General features: G+C 39.0%; 1 protein-coding gene across 1 annotated transcript; it reads left to right on the top strand.

The window, feature by feature from the left end:
* Positions 1–1,480: 1,480 nt before the first annotated feature.
* Positions 1,481–22,615, top strand: tlcd2 (TLC domain containing 2). The gene is made up of 4 exons (XM_088301426.1): positions 1,481–2,131; positions 2,252–2,334; positions 7,741–7,823; positions 19,913–22,615. The coding sequence occupies exons 1-4, from the start codon at positions 1,953–1,955 to the stop codon at positions 20,291–20,293; spliced, it is 726 nt and encodes a 241-aa protein (XP_088157552.1). The 5' UTR covers positions 1,481–1,952; the 3' UTR covers positions 20,294–22,615.
* The last annotated feature ends 1,024 nt before the right edge of the window (positions 22,616–23,639 follow it).

Raw genomic sequence — 23,639 nt, 5'->3', positions numbered from 1 at the left:
TTTGTTGACATTCGAATAAATACATTTCCCACAATTCCGAGGGACATCGTGACGTCTGAGGTGTTTTGGAAGTTTGAGGCCTTCAAGACATCGTCGTAATTTACCATAGCAATGAAGCTACGGCAAAAAGTAAAATGACAACAAAACAACCTCCCGCATATTTGTAAAATCGGTTGGTGGTGAATTTAACCCAACCCAGAAATCCCCAAGGCACACTTAATGTTATTTGTTTCAAAGAAAGCAAATGTCAAAAGTGCCAAAAGTCTTTTTAAGCACATTTCTAACCACTTTGTGTGTGTGCGTGTGTGTGTGGGGGGGTAAATAAATACAAAACGAGTAAATATTTTTCCTTTAATGTTCTGTATTGAGATCATTGGTGTTGGAGGTACATTTTCTGTTGCAGTTTAATTGTAATTTGCAGAGTTGATGGTTTGGTTTACAGGTACATTGCATCACATAATTTGTTAGTTCAGGTAAGTTATAACCGGCATGGGCAAAGTGTGGTAAGTACTTGTATTTTTTGGGAAATTTTTGTTTGATGGTATGGAGTGAGAATTTTCTAAAAGTTGGCTACGCTGGACCTTTGTGATATTTTTATATTAGTTTCAACAATTTAGACATTTCCCCCTAATTCCCCAAGTTCACTTTATTGTTTTATTTGTTTATCATTAATTTTCCATTTATTAATCACATTTAAATTTCAGCCACTGACAAGTACAAGTATACTTGTTTATTATGCTTTGTTGAACAGCTGGGTGTTAATGGCTGGCTGATGCTGCAACACTGTAAATGTCATACTTGGAAACAATTTTATACAACTATATGCAATAAAACTTTATTTATATAGTACGTTTTTCAACAGCTGGAGCTGTAACCCTTTACTGAGGCACGCCAACCAGTATATGATGTTGATGCCCCAGTTTAGATATGAGATCAGAACTGTTGGTGAGTCCATTTTATGAAAAACAGCTGCATTTTGTGCTCCCTACTTTTTTTCCTTAGTGGAGAGAGCGAGCGTATTCTTTCATTCAGTAGTTAAGTGTACGTATATATTATTAATGAAATTAGCATTTAATGGATTTATTATATATATATGGCTTTATTAAATGCACATTTACGCTATCGGCTACAACTCACGCACGGGCACTCCACACACCTCACTTGGCCTTAACGGTACACACTTGGAGCCAGAGTTTTTACAACACATTTAACTTGTTTTGTCCACTTTTTCAAATACTTGGTTAATTGGTTCTAATTAAATTATTTAAAAATAATACAATACAAACGTGAATAAAAAATGTTAGTTTGTAAAACAAGTCATTATTTCATCATGAGCAATGAATAAAACTATATATTCGTGTAATTTTATTTCTGTACTATCTAAAAAAAAAAAAAACTTGCCCCCCCTCCCTCATAATAATAATACTTGTAGTGTCGAACAGTACGCGCAAACACATTGTCTGGATTTTTCGGGAGGATCCTGAACGCGGCACAAGACATGCTTGCTCGTGGCCGCGCCCCCTTGTAGTAGGGCGGAGAGAAGCACCCTGTTTGGTTTCGCTTGGTGTCAAAAAGTTACACAAGCTACGAGTGAGATTTTACAACAGGGTCTGTTTCACAACTGAACAAGTCGTGACGCCTTTGCGATCCGGTCTATTCATCTCTAGCTGGGTGTTTGCCTGAGAACACGGAGGCACAAGGCACGTAACGCCTCCAGTTCACGCGCGCCGCGTTACCCACTCACGTCATTTCAACACGTTTTTCTTTTTTGGACTGCAGAACAGATTAAAACAAACGACCTTTCGGCCCTTCGCAAGCGTGTGTGAGCGTGACTATACGGGCATGTGATTTTTTGGCGCTTCTCTTGACAAGAACTAGGTCGAAACGGCGACCGGGGCCACAGTAAGTGCATTTGGCCGTCAACTCCGCGCTCTTTACGCGTTTTTGGGGCCATGGAGCTGAGCTCGGTGCTTCTCACCATTGGTGGATCCTACGGGTTCTTCCGATCTTTCAACACCGGAGTGGACAGACTACCTGTGCCGGAAGCCGCCAGCAGGAATACTTATAAATGGAGAAACATCTCGACGTCCTTCGTGCACAGTCTCGTCACCGCGATATGGGCAGTGCTTTGGTAATAAGACTCACTTTGTAGTTTATATATATATATATATATATATATATATATATATCTATATCTATATATATATATATATATATGAGACATCACCTGACTGCTCTATATGTTTTTCAGCTTTTTCCTGCAACCAGAGATGGCTGAAGATTTGATAGAAACACACTCCGTGTTTTCTCATGCATTGGTGTCTTTTTCAATTGGTGAGTAATTAACGATCATGGGCTGATCCAAAACGAGTTGGGTGTGTACCTCGTGTTGATGATGTAATTTCAGCCTGGGTGTGCCCTCACGGTTTATATTTTTTATGTGACCAAAAGGCAGCATGAAACCCGTCATATGTTCCTCGATGGGGTGCACACACACACACACACACACACAGCCAATATCTTTTCTACCGTACTTTTAAAATGTACTTATTTGTGTTTAACATAATGGGTAGAATAGCAGTCCAGGGGTTAGCACATCTGCCTCATAGTTCTGAGGTTGTGGGTCTTCCTGTGGGTTTTCACTTGATACTTGTCTTACCTCCCACATTCTAAAAACATGCATGTCAAGTTCATTGAAGACTGTAAATTCTCACCTTAAGTTGGCTGGGTTGTGTCTGTATATATATATCTATATATATCTATATATATATATATAGATATATATTGTGATCTATATCTTTGTTGCTGTAACACCTCAAATTTCCCCATTGTGGGACTAATAAAGGACATCTTTATATATATATATATATATATATATATATATATATATATATATATATATATATATATATATATATATATATATATATATATATATATATATATATATATATATATATATATATATATATATATATATATATATATATATATATGGCTGTCAAACGAATATACATTTTAATCAAGTTAATCACATTTTAAAAATTAATTGCAGTTCAAACTCTCCCTGAACGAGGCAATATTTTATACATGCATACACACAGACAATAAACGCATGCTTTGCGTTGAGATGGCAATTTAAACTTGAATAGCAGCGGTGGAACTTGAATTCCTTCTCGCCATGAGTGCAAATCACCACGTGCATATTTATTGTTCCATCTGAATCCCCACCTAGAGGGCCAACCTGTTTTTTCCCCCCATGTTTACAAACACACATGCATGTGTCCACTGGGGATGAATGATTTTAGGAGAAATTGTATTGCGATTTTTCTGACAGATATTATGATTTTATTTGCGTTTTTCTTCACATTGTACGGTGACATTATTTGCAAAGATGACAGAAAATTCCATTGCACCATTAAAAACAATAATTGTTATCGTTGCAAAAATGCAAGGACAATAAAGGTGTTTTGTGAGGGCGGCAGTCCTTTTTTAAGTTGTTAAAATGGTAGGCAAGACTTACTGTAGTACTTGCCGTGAGATATAATTTTGTATTTGTGTTTTTCTGTATATGAAAATGCATTTTTATACCCGAAATTGTTTTACATTTTGTACTAATGTACATTTTCCTTGTACATAAATCGAAACGTATACATAAATATAAAACATGATCCTTTAGCAGAGCTAAATTGATTACAAATATTATTTTGAGACCTATTATTGTGTAAAACTCAGTACTCTGTGGTGCAAAATAGTGCAAATAACATTGATGAGATTATAAATATTTAATACATGTTTGACATTGCGCTCTTCATTATGGCAGACATCAGCCTTTTCTGTGTTCTGGTCTTAGAGCGCCTGCTAAATTGCTAATGTAGCCATTATTTTATGTCTAGATACGTTTTGATTGAAATACAACATTTTTGATGATAGCTGCTAGCTCTCTCCCCTAACGCGGTTTTAGTCAAACTTCAGTTAAAAGTTAACTGACATCGAAGCTCTTATTTTGAGTCTTTCCCGACTATGCATCTCGCTTTAGGGCTCGTTCGCGTCTTGCACAAGCTAACTTTTCGCCAAGCATTCAAGTAGCTGCAAATACTTCGGGAACTTGACGTAGACGCAACGCTTTTTTATTCACTAGTTCAGCGCTGGTTAGTGTGGCCTGTTTACTCTAATATGCTGCTGATTCTTCAGCGTCGGGGGAGCCCTTTAAAGAAAACTTTGACGATCTCGATATTGCATTGTTTGAGATGATTGAGACACTGTCCGCTCACTGCACTTCTGCGTAGTATTTTGGGATGCATGGGCGGGTTATTTTGCGCATGTGTTAAATCCGTCCAATATTTTTACTCGATTACTAAAATTAATTACCGGCCGTTAACGCGATAAATTTGGGGGCCCTAATATACCGTACATTCCATTTTTGACTCACCACAAAACCAGTTGCAGACGGTCAGCCACTCCGAACCACACTTTGCGCAACAGTTTTGTATGTTTTGGCTGCATTGTGCGGTGAGTTGCGGGCCTAACATGCATGTTTTTGGAGTGTGGGAGGATGCTAAACTGTTCAAAGAAAACCCACACAAGTACCAGAAGAACATGCATGAGGAGCTGAGATCCAAACCCAGCATGCCAGTCCGAATCCTGTCATAATATTACATCGTAAAAGAGGGTAGAAAATACTGACCAAATGTACAAAATGAAAGCAGAAATAAACACAATAAATTACGTAGAGTACATTTCACTCTAAGAAGACTATATCTGATTCTAGTAAACTATTCAGCCAAAAATGTAATTTGAGAATTTTACACTGAATACTTCACTCTGAATACTGTGTTCTTTTATTCGGTTAAATGGGACCAAATAGTCTTTTTAGCATAAAATGTGCTTTGCGAAATTTGCTATGTACAGTGTGTTTACATAACAAATCACTTCAGATGTTTAGTGAGCACTACTTTTTTTTTTTTTTTGTAAGACCTTCATACGTGTGTGTTTATCCCAAAAAGACAATCTCTTGATCGATACAGTATTCGCGAAAATAAAATTGATTAACTCCATTTCAACTCACTTGTTGATGTTTGTAAATCAAATTTGGCCCCGTTTGTCTCATACAAAGATGAAGTGGTTAGCTCACGGCAAAAAGGTTCTGGATTTGAAATGATCTGCTTAGGCCGTTCTGTGATGTTCTCGAATTGTTTTTTGTTTTCCTTGAAAAAAAAAAAAACAATCTGCCAAACCAGAGTCCACTTGCTTGTCCACAGTCTTAAAATAGCATCTGTTGCTATTTTCCAATTAATCCTTCAAGAGTTTAAGGGCTGCCCCTGCTTATTTGGCCGCGTGCCACACAGCTTGGGCTCCCCCAAGAATTCCCAGGATGCTTAACATTCCGTCAAGAAGCCCAGCCCTGGAAACTGGCAGAGTGAAGTGCGCTGCTGAGACGTGTGCCTCAATGGAAGGCTTTATGACCGGTCTGTGGCACCGCACGTCACCCCCCACTCACTTACGTGATGTCACGGGGGCAACAACAGTGCAAGAAGTCGCTGGTTTGGACAGTTTGGCCTCCCTCAACAATTGTAGTGTGATTTTTGAGGTTGCGCTCGATTTTGGAGTTGACCCCACATGCAATTGGTGGGATGCCACATTGTAATGGCATTTCATCAATACTTCACTGCTGAGTGAAAGAAGACCTTGTTTAGAGAAACCGCCGCCATTTTAAGGACAAATCCAGTTCGTGTTACTGTTAATATGTGCATCTGTTCTCTCCTCATGGGTGTGCTCGTCTCTTAGGTAATTGCATTAAACAAGATGTAACCACAAGGCAGACATTCAGGAGTTATAGTTTGATCTGTCATGTTTATACTTGCCAGTCACAGAACACATTTACTGTCCTAGCTTCGGAATTGTTCCAGTAGTCGCTCCTTCTAAAAAAAATCGTACTGGAGAATAAATGGTGGAACTTAAAGCTGATGATTCTGATGACTGACAATGTGTCCAGGCTAGCTGTAAAAGACACTAAATAGTTAAGCATCATGTGAGACCTTGAGAGGAAAAAGGCCCCATCGAATCCTTTTTTTTTTTTTTTCAGCCAACTGCTCCAGTCATGGTTTGGATGGCAGTCAGTGGAAACTGTCTGACTCCTCTGCTGATCATGCACAGAAACATTATTCCGGCCTCAGCAATATTTGGATACCCTTCTAATTTTTCCTCCATTGGGATGCTGGAGACTCATGCTAAACTCATTTAAAATATTGATATCCCTCACAGTACAATATTATCACAGGATTTTGATGAGCAATAATTGCTATTGATTGATATTTGCTACAATGGAAGAAAAACGGGCAGCATGATGAATAGCGGTTGGCATGTCTGTCCCACAGTTCTGGATTTGAATCTCGGCACTGGCCTTTCCATATTGAGTTTGCATGTTCTTTTGATAAATCAGCTTCGTCTCACATTTTAGTGGCACCAGACATTAAAATGAAGAAGAAATTAAAGAAAACATTGTAGTCCTTTCATTATTTTCCACGGCTCTATGTGCCTATGTGTCCGGCAATTGACCAGTGACAAGTCTTCGTCCAGCGTCAGCTGGGGTTGGCTTTATCTCACTTGTGACTCTTGAAGACGAGTGCTAGAGAAAATGGTTGGCTGGATGGATGAAGTCATTTTAAAATACATTGTGGGCAGTTTGCAAGTGCACCAGGATGAACCGCAATTGAGATTTTCTGGTCCCATTAAAGACAGTCGATGAATTGGCCGCTAATGTTCCTCCATAGCTATGATCTCAGCACAGCTTTTGAGAAGAAGATAATGATTAGGGGGTGAATTTGTTACATTGATTATAAGGGAGCGTAATGCCAACACATTTGAAATCAGACAAGTTTAGACATGTTACACTAATGTTGATATATTGGATAAATGGAATATGTGTCGCAGTAGGTTGTGGAAAGTTTGTTGTGATCATTTCTTTTTGTTATCATTTGGGGCATCACAAAAACGAAAATTATCAGCGTCAATGTCACTGTTCTGTTTAGTCTGTTTCGCTAAAAGCTCGTTTTGTCTGGCTTTTTGGTCGGACACCAATGTTTTGGTGAAACCTACTCATGTTCTGCCGATTACTAGATAAAGGAAGAAAATTGAAACAAACTGTTTCGTAGTAAAGAAGAGTCCAATATGAGCAACTTGCTTGGAAAATGCTCACAGTGAATGATATGGCAGTTTTCCCATGTCAACATAGCAACATGAAAACATTGAAGGGTGTCTGAATATTTTCTCAATGGACTGGTGTAGAGGTCCTATTTCCTGGTTTGCAGTGACGTACAGATTTTAGGGTGGACCTAAACCCTTCGTAACGTTTCAAGGTGAGAATAAAGCAAAACATAGTGTCATGTTTCCAACATAATGGGCCTCATTCTTGCCCTCATAAAAGGACCCCGCTCGCCCACACTACGCCGCCTTCATCCTTACCACTCCATTATTTTTACAGCGTTCTGAAAAGCTGTCACCATGGATACGGCTGGTGGCGGTGAGGGGGTGGGTGGGTGTCGGTGGATATGAATAGCTCCGCTCTCCAAGACGCATCTTGGTTGCCATTATGGTTGTCATGGAAGCAGGGTCCCCCTAGATTGCCTTGATATGCCCATAGCAGATGTCGTGACAGTGAATTTCCTGTTTTTATCAGTGAACCAACTACTAAAGATAATCGTGAAATTCATGTTGACTCTATGCTTTCTGTCCCAACAGGTTACTTCATCTATGACCTCTTTGACATGGTGAAATACCAGAAGTTAAGTCAGTTCTGGGAGCTGGCCTTGCATCATATTGTAGTAAGTCTTTGAACACAATAAGCTCTTAAGCTCTGCTTTAAGTTGGGTTGCATGAAGGGTCAACGTGAGGTTTGGACGAGGGCAATCTAGTTGTACACAGCAATAATATAAATAAAACACAACGAGGCTGTCATCCCAAAGTTCCAGCAGGCCCATCTGCGTAGACGAGGCATAGACAAAATACCCGTCTTTCTTGTCCTGTTACAAAGAACAAGTGAGGGAGGGACAAAGCGACAATCGTTGTGAAACGCGTTAACACCGCCCCCCCTCCCTCTGCTCCCACAGGCACTTTTTGCCTTGACATAGTCAAACTTTTATTTTCTTGCCAACGCATCTATGTTATCAATGTCAACAGGTTGGATTAGCTCAGCATTCCATTGACCTCATGTGTCAACTTATTTGGAATTTATAACCGTAATAATTTATAACCGCCAATTGTAAGTTGCCCTTTCTCTTTAATTTTCTTCTAATATAGTCATGGTTTACTTTTTTTTCTCTTTTTTTTAGGATTGTATATGGGACAACTAGTACACCAAACGCATATACTTCAAGTACCTTCACAGTTTTCACGTACCTCAAAACCCTCCCAAAAATTTCTGGTTTAGCCAGTTATTTAAATAAACTGAATGGTCGGGTTCTGCACGTTGGTCTCCACGTTTTGAGATTCAGCGTTCGCATCTCTGCTTTGTATGTTCTCCCAGCGGTTTCCTCCAAAGTCTGTTGTGATAGGCGCGAGCTTACCCTGGAGCCTCATGGAGACAAGCGTGAGAGAAAATGGATGAATGGTTTTAGCGAAGGGCATAAGGTGCTGATGCAACCTTCAAATTCTCCAAATCTAAACCCTAACAAAAGAAGAATGAACTCCTGTTAGAAAAATGACTAGTTGCGCCTGGTACTCAGCGAATTAAATAGACTACAAAAAAGGTGATTTCTTTAGCTGATGAAAGCTATGAAGAGCAATTTCAAAATGGCTTTGCATCATATGTGCCTGGGCCCTAAATAGAAAATGTTGGAAAACATGTTGGAAAAGTAGAACTTCACACTTCTTGCACATGATGTCATCATCACTCATTTGTGTCTGAAGAGGAATCCATAAGATGAACTGTATGGGACCCAACAAACGATTTCGAGAATCAAATTAATGGCAACCAGTTCTCCAAAAGAACTCGTTTTTAATTCATATCCCTATCCGTAAATACAAATTTCAAATATTATAATTGCATACCTTTATGAAAATGTTTTTAAAGATTTGCGGTTGCGTGCTTCAGCACCATCTCGTTGTTGGGTTAAAAGACGATCGCTTGTCCCATTTCTTTCCTTCCCCTTCTGCAAGGCCATGAATGGGGGCTTTGGTTGTGCCAGCTGGCTGCAGATTGTCACCAGAGCGATGAAGGGATGAGACTTTGCTTTCAGCCAAGTGCCCCCCCCCCCAACTGTTATTCACATTTGCTCCCAGTTTTCCTTCAGCTATAGTGCAACAGCAATAGCGTAGAATCGTCAGTGAGTAGCTAACTAAACCGGAGGATCGGCAATATTTGTACAGTCAAGTTACGTTTGGACTGCCAACACAACTAAACGCATCATATGATACCCTGGAAGTGTCGTCTGGGTTAGTGTGAAGGTTAATTAGGGTTCTTCTTTCCAAGCATGGAAACATCAGCACATTATCGCAGAATATTAAATGAATGCTGCGCCTCAGCTGAAATGTTTTTATTGGCATTTTAATGTCCCTCTCTTTATTTCATATAAAGCAATTGTTTTGGCACTATGTGTATTTGGTCGTGAAAACACGATGTATAAGTAGAAACAAAAGTCCTCATAACATCTACAGTAGTCTTGAAAGTTGCCGTTTTTGTCTTGAGCAATTTGCGAGGTGCCTTGTGGTGAGAGTGGGTAATTCCTGATGTTTCAAGCCAGGACAAATACTCGCATGAAAAAAAAAAATCCATTAAATTCTTTAAGCCTTTCCTATTGACTGGAGGGTATTTTGCATTTTATTGCAATTTGAGAGCCATCTTGATGGCCATTACATGATGATTTGTTTGTAAAATGATGTCTGGTTAGTTTGTCCTTAATTTTGTAGGGATGTCAAAAGTATGTGTTTTAAGTAAGGCTGATCACCAATGACCTCAGTGTGAGTAGCGGTTAGTATATTTTTATTTACGATGGTTTCGACGAGGAACCGAAGGTGATCATGCAACAATCATATTTCACAAATCTGAACCCAATCAAATAGCCAAGGGTTCTTCCAGAAAAAAAAAATACTCCTATAAAATAAATATTCTGACATCTCGCTGCCAGATAACGACGGTCATCTCACTGTTTTGTGGAATGCACACTTAATAGTTATGGTTATACAAATGGCCCTTCTGCTGGATTAGGTAACAATTTTTAATGTCACTGATTGCGACTCACATGTGATTTTTTTTTTCTTTTTATTTTTTTTTTTATGTGTCTTTGTTCGAACCACGTTTGCCTCCAGAAATTTGTGTCATCCCGCTTTTATTAGTCTAAATTACATTTTCTTGCAGGAATGAGCCCAAAGCTCACACTCCTCAAGCAGAACAGAGAGTGTGAGCAGTTTTTGGGCTGTTTGAGGTCCAATACTATACTCAAAAATCTAGTACTCTTCTGCACTTTCTGTAGCATTCCTTCAAATCAAGTAGTAGTCTTTATGTATTGCATTTTAAGGGCTATGAATGTGTTACCTCGTGAACCGTAAGCATCTTTCACACTGGCCAAATGATGCATCAGAGGCATAATTGGTCGAGCTGGGATTTACTCATCTGTCCCTTTCAGACCGAATTCTCAGAAGCACTGCGGTTCTGTACAATGAAAAACTTCGATGCGTGATGACATCAGCCGCAATGGCTTTTAACATAACGAAACATAGCAAACGAGTGTCGGGTGTTAAACATCACGCTCACCGGCGCATTGGCATCGTTGTACCTCTGTCACGCCTCTGATTTGATTATTATGCATGTTGACCTCAACCGGCACCAGCAGACATCACTGCATACACACGGGACAGTCAGAAATCCGATGAGACCATGCCCTACAGGATGCAGAACTGATAAGCAGACTGCATCATCAATCATCACGTTCCTGTCAGTCCTTTTGAGTCCAGTTCTTCATTCCTTTCTCTATTTTTAGAAAAACAGTTTTTCCCAATTCTGGCTTTTTTTTTTTTTTTTTCCATGTTTCCAAATTGGTTTGGACATACTTCTTCATGTGGCAGGGTCATCTGGTCGCAACGTCAGATGGGAGTAGAATTTTCCAGTTCTTAAAATGGATATTTGCAAGAGCTGTCTCGCATAATCCACATATACAGAAATGGTATACAAAGGAATCTTCGCCATCCAACGCCGTCCATTAAAAGACGCTGGTTAAACTGGATATAAAACCAAACATTGTTGAATGTTCATTTAGTCATTTTTTAACTGCGATGCGAGACAGAAGTCAATGTTGGCTAAAACTGTATTGTATGCTTAACATTAGCATATTCCGAGTGAAGTTCCTTGTAGTTCATTCTTGCTTGATATCGTGAGGAAGATACATTAGGCCAGGTGTTTCTTACACAATCAAATGTTTTTAGATATGTCTTATCTTCTTATGGCTCTCCGCCTTGCTATTAACACGTCTTAACAATCATTTGTCTTGCTGACTGTGAAGTCATGTTTTTACCCAACTGCATTACTATTAGATTAGGATTCAACACATAGTGAAGCATGACGGGAAAAAAAACATTTCACAGAATGAGGAAGGGAATGTGGACATTTTTGCGTGGAAAACAATGTGATGAATGTGTTTATTTCTCAGCCGTCTGATCCCTTTAGTGCGGAACCCCTCGGGTTCCCTCTGATTTTTCGGTGTGTTGACCTAGACTCGAGGAGAGACATCTGGCGTCCGCTTGAACCTCAGGCTCCCTTGTGAAGAAAACACACCCCGACACCAAACCCCCAGCTTCCTGAGTGGCGTTCCACAAATACGTACACCCCCATCCAAATTTCTGAGTTGTAACCCTACTCCGTATCTTACCCACAGTGCTCTCTGCCCGCCGTATTCTGAGACCGCTTCAAAACATCTTGCACCAAGCAGCGAGCTGTAGTTATTAACATTGGTTTTCTGAAGTGTTTCTGAGCCCGTGGCGATATCCTTTACGCATTGTTTTCGGATTTTGATGCAGTGCTGCCTGAGGGGGTCAAAGGTCACGGGCATTCAGTGTTGGTTTTCGGCGTCAATTCCTTGCAATTGTACGTTGTGAATCATTGGCCTTAAACTGTTTGACTATTTTCTCAAGCAGTTCTTCTCAAAGACGTGAGCCTCGACCCGTGTTTGCTTGCGAATGACGGAGCGATTCAGGGAAGCTCCTTTCAATATGCAATCATGGCACCAACCTGTTCCCGGTTAGCCTGTTCACCTGTGGGATCTTCCGAACAGGTTTTTGATGAGAATTCCTCAACTTTCTCAGTCTTCTTTTGCCACGCCCGAGTTTTTTTTGGAACAAGTTGTGGCTGTAGAATTCCAAATTAATGATTATTTGCTAGAAACAAGTTTTGGGGGACAATAAATATCCTGTCTTTGTAGTGTATTTAATTATTTATATGTTCAACATGATTTCCTATTATTGTATTCTGTTCTTAAATTATGTTTAGCACGTCTCAAATTCGTTGCAATTGTGTTTGTATTTGTTACAGGCTGTGTCATGGCGACAGTGACAGTAAGACGGACAATCCTAATTTGAATCCTGATTGTTACTCTCTTACAAATTAAAATGTGTTATTATTATTAACTGAAAATCTGGGGATCATTATTAAAATGCCTAATGTTTTTAAAAGTCCAATGGTTTCCTCGGTGCAATAGTGTTTACCATTAACGGGTCCATCCCCCAACATATTTGTCAAAAACCGTTAGTTTCCATTCAAAATCACATTTGTAATTTTGATATAATGTTTAGTAATGTGCGCAAACAGTCATTTCGTAACAAATTAATTAACGTTCTACTACTACAATGTAGCTTCCAAGAATTCAACAAAAGTTGGAGAACCTTTTGCATCCACTGATAAATGGATAAAAAATACTTTACAAACATCGTGCACTTATTTATGCTGAGCAGCCGTTAGTTAGCCAGGTCTGCACCAAAAGTTCTTCCTTGGCACCCATCCAATATCGGTTTAGTAGCTTTGTACTTTTCAAATGAGAGTTTTTGTGAACATAACCTCTGTTGCCTGTGTTAACTGGTGTACAATGCCATCTGCAGTTATAATCTAACCCGAAAAAAAACAAACCCAAAATGTACTCATCAATGCGTGTATGACTCAGAACACAAGCAACGAAACACAGAAGTTGTTACACACTTGCACTTGTCAAGTCAATTGGAATTGGAATACAAGAGAGTCAACATGCCTGGTTCCGGCGCACAGACCTGAGCAAGCTAGTCTTGTTTGTCTTTAGCAGGCCGCGGATGCGTCACACAGCCCAACACGTTATGTGCCATGCATACCAAACAGGCTCTGAACGGGAAAAGCCAAATGTTAATTAATTCAATGAAAAGAGGCGGTATTCATTTACAGTTGACGTATGAGCAGTTTGTGGTGGCGTTTATTCATTTAAAGCTTGCTGACAGACAAGGTGGGGGAACCGCACCTTGTTTCGTGGCTCGAATCCTAATTTCATAGAAGCAGTTGAGAATAGTGTGCTCCACTGAGCGCGCTTTTCTTGTGGTCTCTTCGAGTGTGTTATTACAAGTATTAGGGCTCCACTGTAAGAGAGGAGAACGTTTGCTCTACAATGTGATAAACTGCGCAAATATGTTGCATGATCACTTTAAGGCTCATCCGGTGAATTCCATCCAAATATGCCCGTGACTTTAACGTGACTCGCTGTCAGGCGACAGCAGTTAACTCAAGTCGCATGATCACAGTCACGGCCACCGCCGCCCTCCGTCCTCGAGATTGATGCGTGGCTTTTGAAACTCTAGTTTAATCATTACAGTTTCTAAGCAGAGGCTGCTTGGTTGCCATCCCTCCTTTTTGCTTCCGCTTTGTTTCATCTCCAACTTTTTTTTTCCCTGATGACCTCTCTCAAGGCAACAAGCAAACACGGGCTGGTCCCCCACCCGTGATGCTATTCAAGAGTTTGTAGCCATTGAGCTTGGAGCGTTTGCGTTTGATTGTTTAGAAGTGTTGTGTGTACTAGTGTTGTGGTTTGCAATTTAATTTGGCTTGTGACATATAGTACTCATGTGCACGTCAACTCATCCTATTTTACAGAGATTTGTAACTGCGCTTCCACCCAGTGAAATTATTCACTAATTTGCATCATGATCGTTTTCAGATCTCTGTGTGTGGTGTGACATGTAATAAAAAAAAAATTTAAAAAAAAGCCAACAGGGCGGGAGTAGTGAGTGACAGGTGTTAAACACTCAAGTAGTGCCATTGCAGAAAAAGTCCATCTCAACTTATGCGATATCGGACTCAGCTCACAATTTCAAGTGGCTCTGGTTAACCCCAAATGAAGTTCAGATGTTCTAGTAAGCTTTTCCTGGCATTTTGAAAATGCTTACTAACAGAAGCCTGAAGTTTTTTTGCTGACAATGACTGGAATTTGGAACTGTTGATAATTCCCTCCATCGTGACTAAGGCCCCAGTTCCAGTTGGGGCGGGGGGGAAATCAGCAATGAACACAATGCTGCCTCTAACGCGCTTTACTGTTGGTTTGGTGTTCTTTTGGTTAGAAGCTGTGTTGTGTTTGCGCCAAACATACCTTTTGGATTCATGCTTAAAAATTCAACCTCTAAAATTTTCCACATTTGTTTTGGAGATTTGCAGTTTTTTAATTTTCTTTGTAAAATGGCACCCTCCCGCATAGCACGGAAATATGAAGATGACTGGAGAATGTTGTCACATGTACTCAACAAGCAGCCCTTCCCAGAAATTCCTGTCGCTCCTTCAGTGTTGCCTATGGCCTCTTGGCAGCATCCCTGAACAGTTTCCTTGTTGTTTATTCCGTTTTGGAGGACCTCCAATTGTTGGTGTTGCGCCTTATTTTCTTCACTTCACTGTGTTCCATGGTGTATTTAATTCAATAGAATTCCTTTTGTACTTGACTGATACCTTTTGAACAATGAAATTCCGTCTGATGCTGTGGAAACTTCCAGCGGACCATGGCTTGTGCATCAAGATGTGACTATACAAAAAAATGTCTGCGAAAGCCCACAAGAACGTCTAGACTTTATTTGCAGCTAATCAAAGGCATTTTTAATGGTGACATGATTATGAATATGATTCGTTAAAATTGTGGAAACGCATACCTAAACTTTTGATTATTACTTCCCCATGCTTAAAGGTTTTACTTTTTTTAGTGAGTTATACAGGTTAGACTGTATGTTAATTAGTTTAAAGGATTAAAATGATTTATTTGAATTTTTTTTTTTTTATATCACAAATTCCTGGTTTGCATAGAGGTGAGTACACTTTTAATATCTACTAAACCGCAAATAATTTGTCCCACTATTCCATATTGATGCAACTAACGCAGAACAGCAACCTGGCAACAAGCTGAAACTTGTCAAAAACATACCTGGATGGACCTTAGTCTTCCAAGGATTTGTGACTGACTTTTTTTTTTTTTAATCTTCCTTATCAGGCTATCCTGTCCTGTCTTATCTTTTGATAATGAAGGTCGTAAACATTCTCATTGGACCTGTGATGATTGTTCGGTTGTTTTCTTTGGTTACGTATTCATGCCTCCAATGCAAGTCTTCTCATCCTGCGTTTGACTCAGTTCACATCATTGCGACGAATGTGTCCTGCTTGAAGTTGGACACACTAGTCGGTCCTGTCCTGAGAACGTTGAAGTGAGCCCACAAGAAGAAAATACAAGTAGAGTGTCTTTGGCTGCAACAGTCCCAGTATATAGTTAAAAAGATCACATTCAAACTAAAATCTCTTTTAACTTATGTCAAATAGTATATCACAATCAAAAATCAGCAAATAACCCAAATCACAGCACTATACTCAAAACAATCAACACTACAAACGCACATGACACCAAAAACACTCAAGAATGTCAGCACAACAACAAAATTGCTGTTCACAAATGTCACAGCAAAAATCGATGAAGCGTAAAGTCTAAGGTATGTTAGTCTTAATCCGAATCACTGCAGTTTTCGGCATCAATCAATTTCCTGAAACATTTTTTCAATAACAAAAGAAGGGCACAATATATAACAATGCCAGAACAAGTGTGTCGAGGACTGTGACTGAGAAACAAAACGGCATTCATCTGCAAATAATTAGCATTATCATTTATCCTAGTCTTTCTTTTTTTTTTTTTCCACCCGATCACATTTCAGCTACGGTGTGTTACCGTATTATTTTGGCCAATGGCGGCTTCAGAACCTCAAGCGCAGGCGTTGACCTCAAACGCACCATTTATATCGCTGGTTCTTCTTTTTAGCCAAACACATTGGCGATTCACCTCCGGAACGCCTCATCACAGGCCTTGCGACGAGTGAGCTTCTCCGTCCTCTCATTGGTTTAGCTTGTATGGCTTCTGATTGGTTCAGCCGGTACTTGGAAGGAAGACTCTAGAATCTGAAAAGTTGTTTTTAGTTACCGTTTATGAACGCGCTCTGCCGTTTGAACATATGCCATGGTTATATTGCATTTTTTGTACTTTATTTAGTGACGCAATGGCGCGGATTAGGTCACTAAAGACCCACTGAAGACTCGGGTCTGGAACTTGCCGCCCGCTACACATGACGTTGCATCTGATGTTAAGTATTCCAAATGTCCAACAGTTTCCAGGAGCTAGTTGAGAATTACTGGGATTCCCCTTCTGTGAGGGCGGCCAAGAGCAGCTGCAGGATAGAAATTGGCCTCTTAGCTCCCTGAATTGCTTCCAGGCCTTCTTGAAGCAACACAGAGAATTTAGCTGCATGAATATTTTTTCTCTCACTATTTTCCACTTTTCTCCCTTTTGTGGTACATCTTTTGAGTGTGATGTTAACGACATTCCTCGCCACTTCCACTATGGCCCTGAGAGCTACTCGTCTATCTGTGTTTAACTACCAAGATTAGGAATGGCAGATTGTGATTGGCTGCTGGCAATGTGCACAAACAACATAACCAAAAAGGAAGAATAACCACCGTCAAGCTATAAACCGTTTGACAAGTCACTTGTGTGTTCACAAACACGCCACCTCACAACACAGTATTTGTAATTTAAAAATTGTGTGACGCCATGATGTTATGTGGACCTTTCGCGTTTTCATAAAAATTCTCCTTTAGAGTCCCCCCCCCCTTTTTTTTTTTTGATTGCGATAAATTACAGCCATTGCTGATCTTTTTCAGTCATGTTGCCTTTGCCTCATTTGTTTTGTTCAACGACTACAGTCAACATTGCTCATAAAACTGTTCCAAGTTTTAGCCACACCCATTTGTCCAACTGCTTTCATTGAGACTCCTCTTGCAAAGTGATGACGCCGTTCCAGTGCAAAGAGACATACAGTGCAGTAAATACCTACAAAGTTATTTATGCTACCTTTGCATACGTCTAGTTGCAGGAGTTGAAAATGAAGCCAGACGTGCTGGTGGCTTCCAATGTTTTTGTTCTAAAATGACCACCTCATCAATGTGCCTTTTGTTTCGTGCTCAACCGTGTTGCATCGTATTCACATTGCTCTTTAGCCTTTGGTTGTGACCCTGCGGCGGCACTCTGTTTGTCCTCATAAATGCACGTGTTAGTTGCCATTGTCATCTAGTCCACAGTGTTAAAAGTTTGGATGTGTACCGTTAAAGAAACAGAAGCAATTGTGGAATTATTTTTCATTTCAGAAGTGAGGTCACTCCTCCTTGACTGTTAATTACTATATTATTAAATGTGAGTCATGTTTGTTTTTATTTTTATTTTTTATATGTGGGCGACTAGCACGTGTCTGTGCTCCCCCCCTCCCCCCAGTTGTGGTTATCTACGTAAAGAAATGTTGTGTAGACGACAACACAAATCATTAGTGATTTATTTTGCTGCCAAAGTCAAGTGGTCCCACAGCACCAGCGACTTAGTCATGGAAAACATTAGACCACACTTTCTTTTCTTTAGTCTCTTGTCCATTTCAATTGTCTGATATAACTAAATTTATATTTGTTTGGACAATTTAAGTGCTTATATTGAGCCATTTTTCATATATTTATTGATAGTAACCAAACTCACTGAATGAAACTATTTGTTTTTTTATGTTATTAACATTTTTTAGTTTAATTATTAGTAAGAGACATAATGAAATCTATTCAATCAAACTCACTTAAGTTATTACATCAACAGCTATGGCATGGTACAACTTTTCATGTGTTAATCACATGATACACAGTTAGCGTTAACAGGCATTGAACTTGAATTAATGAATAAAATAATCAAGAGTCAGACTCTGGAGTCAGTAAATCTGGAATCAGTAAATGTAATGAGATTGAAGGTGTTGGTGCTTTATTTTCAAGAAGCATTGCCAGAAGTCAACCTTGCTTCATACAACACCCATAAAAAAAAGAAAACTCTGGAAACCTAATATTGAAAGACTGATAAGAATGTTTAACGTGCATGAAGCTGGAAAGGGAGATGTTCACCAGTCCACGGTATGACAGTCTGTCTATAAATGGAGAAACTGAAGCACTTTGCTGCTGTCCCAAGGAGAGGCCCCCTTTTCAATGTAAACTCCGAATCACATGTAAAATATTAGCTTGAATATGCAAGCCAATGCTGACAAACCCAAGTTGTTATGGATCACTCGATTACATTTGTAACGTCTAAATTGGTCCCATGACGCCAATTTCACGACACGCTGTTTGGCGAGTGGATGGGTGGGTTTAAACATCGGATGTTGCCTTCGTAAATTGTTTCGGTCACACGTCATGAAGGCGCGTGTTGTTGAATTGATTGACTTGTCGATGCTGCCATCTTGTGGGGGTTTAGTGTTAGTTGTTATTCAACAGACAACCTTTACCCTAAATCCTGTTGTTCATTGCAACTGTTTTAATATCTAGATGTATTTGAACTTCGTTTATAATTACAAATAATAATTAAAACCCACAACCAGCTTACAAAAGTAAATGATTTAACTGTTAAACATAGCAATATTTATCCTTAATTATCATAAGCATACAAGCAGGTTAAACCCTTTTAAATAGAAAAAAACAGCACACTTGCTTAACTTAAACTGGATTTACACTGCATGATTCAAGTGACTTTATTTATTTTGTTTGTTTGGCACCTATATATATATATATTGCTGTCAAAGTTAAAGCGGAGATTAATCTAAAAAAAATAACGCATTTAAATATTTTAACTCAGTTCACTCTGTTTTATTTACTTCAACAATAATGTTCATACTTTGCAAAGCCAAATTCAAATACTGCACTATATTAGCTGTACATCTTTAGCACATCATCTCAGAGGGCCTTGCAAGCCAATGCTGCTGGAGTGTGGTGAATGTGGGCAGAACTAAATGTCCTATATAAGTTTTGAGAAAAAAATGCCTGAAAAAAGATGACTCCGTTTAGATCGTATTCAAACTACTAGAAGTCTTTGAATTTAATATATTCTCCATTTTTGGTGATTTTACATTCATTCCAAGATAAAAATGCGATTAATTGTAAGTAATTAGGGAATTAAAAAATGGATTAAGCACAATTAATTACAGATTTTTTTATACGATTAATTAGAATTTTAATAATAAATAGTTAATTAATTTTAATCGCTTGACAGCACTAATATAGATGTATGTGCATGTTTATATTGGCCGGCCGGTTAATCAATACCGTTTCATTCTTTATAATTTATTTAATTACTTCTGTATATTTTCATCAAGTCATACTGTGCTGTTGTTATTTTTCCTAATAAAAACATGTGGGTGTTTTGGGGGCGCAGGAACAGATTAACGACCTTTCCATTTATTTCAATGAGTAGAGAGAGTCTGTCATGCGGGTTTTCGGGCAGCGTCACAAAATGAATTCAAGTCTTAAGTCAAGGTACAACTGCATTTTCTTTGTTTTCTGCCGTACTCTAACACAGCGCCTTCCTTTGTCTCCCCCAAGGTGATCACCTGTTTCGGCTTGTCTGTGTTGACGCATCTCTACATCGGTTTCGCCGTGGTGGCCCTGTTGGTGGAGATCAACTCTGTGTTCCTCCATCTAAGGCAGATCCTGCGCATGGCCAACCAGGCTGCCAGCACCGTCTACCGGGTCAACAGCATGGTCAACCTGGGCACCTACGTGGTGTTCCGCATCAACACCCTGGCCTGGATGACCCGCTGGCTGGTGCTTAACAGAGACAAGGTGCCCCTCATGGCTTACACGTTGGGCAGCGTAGGCCTGGCCATCATGACGGTCATGAACATCATCCTGTTTTACCGCTTACTCAGGAGCGACTTCCTTCAAAGCAGCACTCGGGAAGCCAAGAAAGAAAAGGAAACATAGGGAGAATCCATTTTGCCTTAGATTTGGTAAAGTTCTTCCTGTTTTTGTTGTTGTTTGGCTTCAGTAGCAGCTACATTTCTCTACTCCTTTACATACTAACACAACTCAGCATTTGCCAAGACCCACTTGGTGTTCCAAAATGTAACTTAGGGAGAGTGTAGCTCACAGGCACCTCCATTTGAAGCAACCATTCATGCCGTTAATGTATATCATTGTATATATGACCTATGGCTGTGGGTTCCTCCACCTATGAATGAATTCATCAACTAAATTGAAACTTTATTTAACGTACTTATGCAAAGGAGATGTATTTTTTTTCTTGAGCCCTATCTTAACTTCAAGTCACCTGCTACCTCAGAACACGTTTAACACTTGTTTGCCTCGTTCAGAACAAGCATTGTTAATCATTGTCAAATGTGGCACAAGCAATCCCCATAAAACCTTAAGGGTGATGTTATCGTGGGTTATTATATTTGACCCATGCACAGAAACTGAAAAGATTCTGAGTAGTGTTATTAGCAGTGAAGTTTTCAAACAAGCACCACATGCCATGTTTGTAAATCCAAATGTTGGAATCCAACAGCCAGGTGTCTCCATGTAAAATGGTTCCCAGGTGTCTTAATATAAGGTCTGTAATATTCTTCCATTAAGGTACACAAAAGATAAGGAATGACAGCGAACTGAATATCCACATCACTCACTGATTGGAATCACTTGGTTTTCAAGGGCAGTTCTGCACTTTTTTCCCCCTGACCAGGCTGACCATAGGATGAGCTTGAGACTTGTGATCAAGTGTGCAGCTTCTGTGCTGCCAAGTTAGTACAAATCCAGCCTGCTTTTTGTGGTGCTAATACAACGTGAGCAAAGCCACCACTGGTTTTAATTCAGGTATGATAGGTGGGCAGGCACTCAAGAGGACCATAACTACTAATTTAATTTTGGATAGGTCTCCTTTAATGAGAAAAGAGGAGAGGTGTCTTGACTTTTCAAATCTTACTGTTTGTAGACCTGTTGTATTATAACTGTTATCAAGAGCTAGATGCCAAGTTGTGAGGTTCGTATGGAATAAAAACACATGAGATGTGCGAATACATGGAACGCCTGCTCTTCGCGTGGGATCGGGCGTGGTCCCTGTCACGGGTAGTCAAATTCTACGAAGAACTGACGCCGCCCCAAAAGATATTTGTTCTTACGTTAAATTATTGAGCACAAGCAAACCACCTTCACGCGAGGTTCATCAATACCCTCGCCTTTTGGCATTTACACAAAATGAAATGTAGGAAATCCAAGCAAAACTGGAGATCACACGCGCAGTCGAAAAACACCACTCAGATTTCACCATAATTGCTGAAGTCGTATTTAATCTGCTTTGGCCTGCACAAAAGAAAAAGATTATAGTTTTGTTTTGGGGGTTAAATGGTGTGTATTTGTAATGTGTTGTTCTCAAAGAAGTGTTTCGTTACTGCTAAACTAATTGCTGAAAGCATTTGAAACTAGTAATTGTAATTTTGTTGTCATCATAGCTAGATTTTTATCAACCTGTTGCCGTTAAAGAGTTCATCTCCGTTGGTGTTAAATCCACTGACGCAGGACTAGAAAACAGATGCTGCTCTTGACTTGCTGTTGCCTGCCAAAATTGTTCACAATTGAACGCATACCAGCTGTTCCAAGTTCAAATCAGGAAATGGAAGCGCTACATGTTCAGTCTTTATCATAGCAGCCTTATATAAAGATAACTATACTGTTATTTGATTAAAACAAAGTTTTTGCAAATGTAAGCAGTTTACTGTACCTTTTTAGATCGGTGTAATGTAGCTGTCATTTTTTGCAACTAGACGTGTCTGTTAGTGTGATTGCACTTATTGTGAAGCGATGTATTGATGATTGACAGCCAAATTGAGATGCATTCTTTAAAGTTGTACGGCTTTGGCAACATTAACACTGTGACAATACGATGGATGTTTTAACGCAATCTCCACGCATCTGATATATTTTCCAACAAGCATAATGACTTGATTGAAAATCATATTTTCAATACTGTGTTTAGTTAATCAAGTATGTTTTATTAACTAAATATTGTAAATATTACGTGAAAATAAATGACGACAGATTAACCTTTTTTTAAGAAGGTGACTGGTGAAATGTATGAGGATCTCATGAATTACAAAGCACAAGATAGCTGTTCATCTGTCTGAGAGGATCCTCTGCTCAGTGTAGATATCATTTATTTCTTCAGGCACAGGATATTTTGTATCTCGTACTGCAATTTATGTTGATAAAATAACATTATTTCATGTTATAATAAAGAGAATCATTCGAGAACGTTTTCCTAGTCTTTTTGTTTGTGTAAACTATGACTATGGATTTGTCATGCAATTGTTGTAATTTGTATCATATCCACAGGGAGGAAGCACAGATCCACAACGGAGCTGTATCATCTCTGACATACATGGGCGTTTCCTCCCCTCTGGTTTCTCCACTTGGAGCACCAAGCAAGAAGAACATCGAGGCTACTACCCAAAGATAAAAAAAAACTTGGTTGAGAAAAAATAACTTCAAATAAATAACTGACAGAATAATTAACTCCCAACAGTGAAACACAACAAAAGAATAATCGGAATGGAATAATCATTCAAGATGAAATCACATTTTTTTCTTTTCATTTTCTTGTTTTTTTTCTAGCAAAGATTTTTTTAGCTATTCTGTTTAATATTTGATTTTCGGATAATTTACCAATTTTAAATGTTAAATTTCGAATGTTTTCATTGTAGCGGTCACAATTGTTCATTTTCCTTTTATTTTTTAACCAGAGATGCAAGTAATTTTATGCAGATGTCGAATCTGTCCTTATTTATTTCTTTCGCACGCATGCATTTTTGATGATGATGATGATGATGATGATAATAATAATAATAATAATAATATATGAATATATAATACAAGAATATATTTAGTAAGTTTTATGAATTTAGGGTTAGGGTCCGTTTTTGTAATGTCGTACCTGTATAAGTAATTAATGCTTGTAAAATCTGTATTGGGCAAACATTTATAGGGTAAACTTAAAAACAAAAATATCCAAATCTCTCAATAACCAGACGTGCTAGAAAAAAAAGGTAAAAGCATATTTTTTAATAACCGTAAAAAATACGTACGTTTGGGGATCCCTGATTAAAATTTGCGGTTCGCCACGTGTTATTATTTCAATATGTATTCTTTTTATGGCATTTTTATTAGGTGTGTCGTATAATTTTTCGAATGTAAAATAAGTGCTTTGGTTAGTAAAGACAATTTAGAATGCATTTTAACGTGTACAACCGAACCCCCCGCCCCCCCCATGTGATATTTG

This window comes from Idiotropiscis lumnitzeri, chromosome 7, assembly GCF_059441095.1.
Source record: "Idiotropiscis lumnitzeri isolate Australia: NSW breed Sydney's pygmy pipehorse chromosome 7, RoL_Ilum_1.0, whole genome shotgun sequence".
Classification (NCBI taxonomy): domain Eukaryota; kingdom Metazoa; phylum Chordata; class Actinopteri; order Syngnathiformes; family Syngnathidae; genus Idiotropiscis; species Idiotropiscis lumnitzeri.
This window is presented reverse-complemented; position numbering and strand designations above follow the sequence as displayed.

Excerpts from the sequence above, each read along its gene's own strand:
- tlcd2 (XM_088301426.1), top strand. The coding sequence starts at position 1,953 with ATGGAGCTGAGCTCGGTGCTTCTCACCATTGGTGGATCCTACGGGTTC. Across the intron at positions 2,335-7,740 it reads ATTGGTGTCTTTTTCAATTG|GTTACTTCATCTATGACCTC; the intron begins GTGAGTAATTAA and ends CTGTCCCAACAG. Across the intron at positions 7,824-19,912 it reads TGGCCTTGCATCATATTGTA|GTGATCACCTGTTTCGGCTT; the intron begins GTAAGTCTTTGA and ends GTCTCCCCCAAG.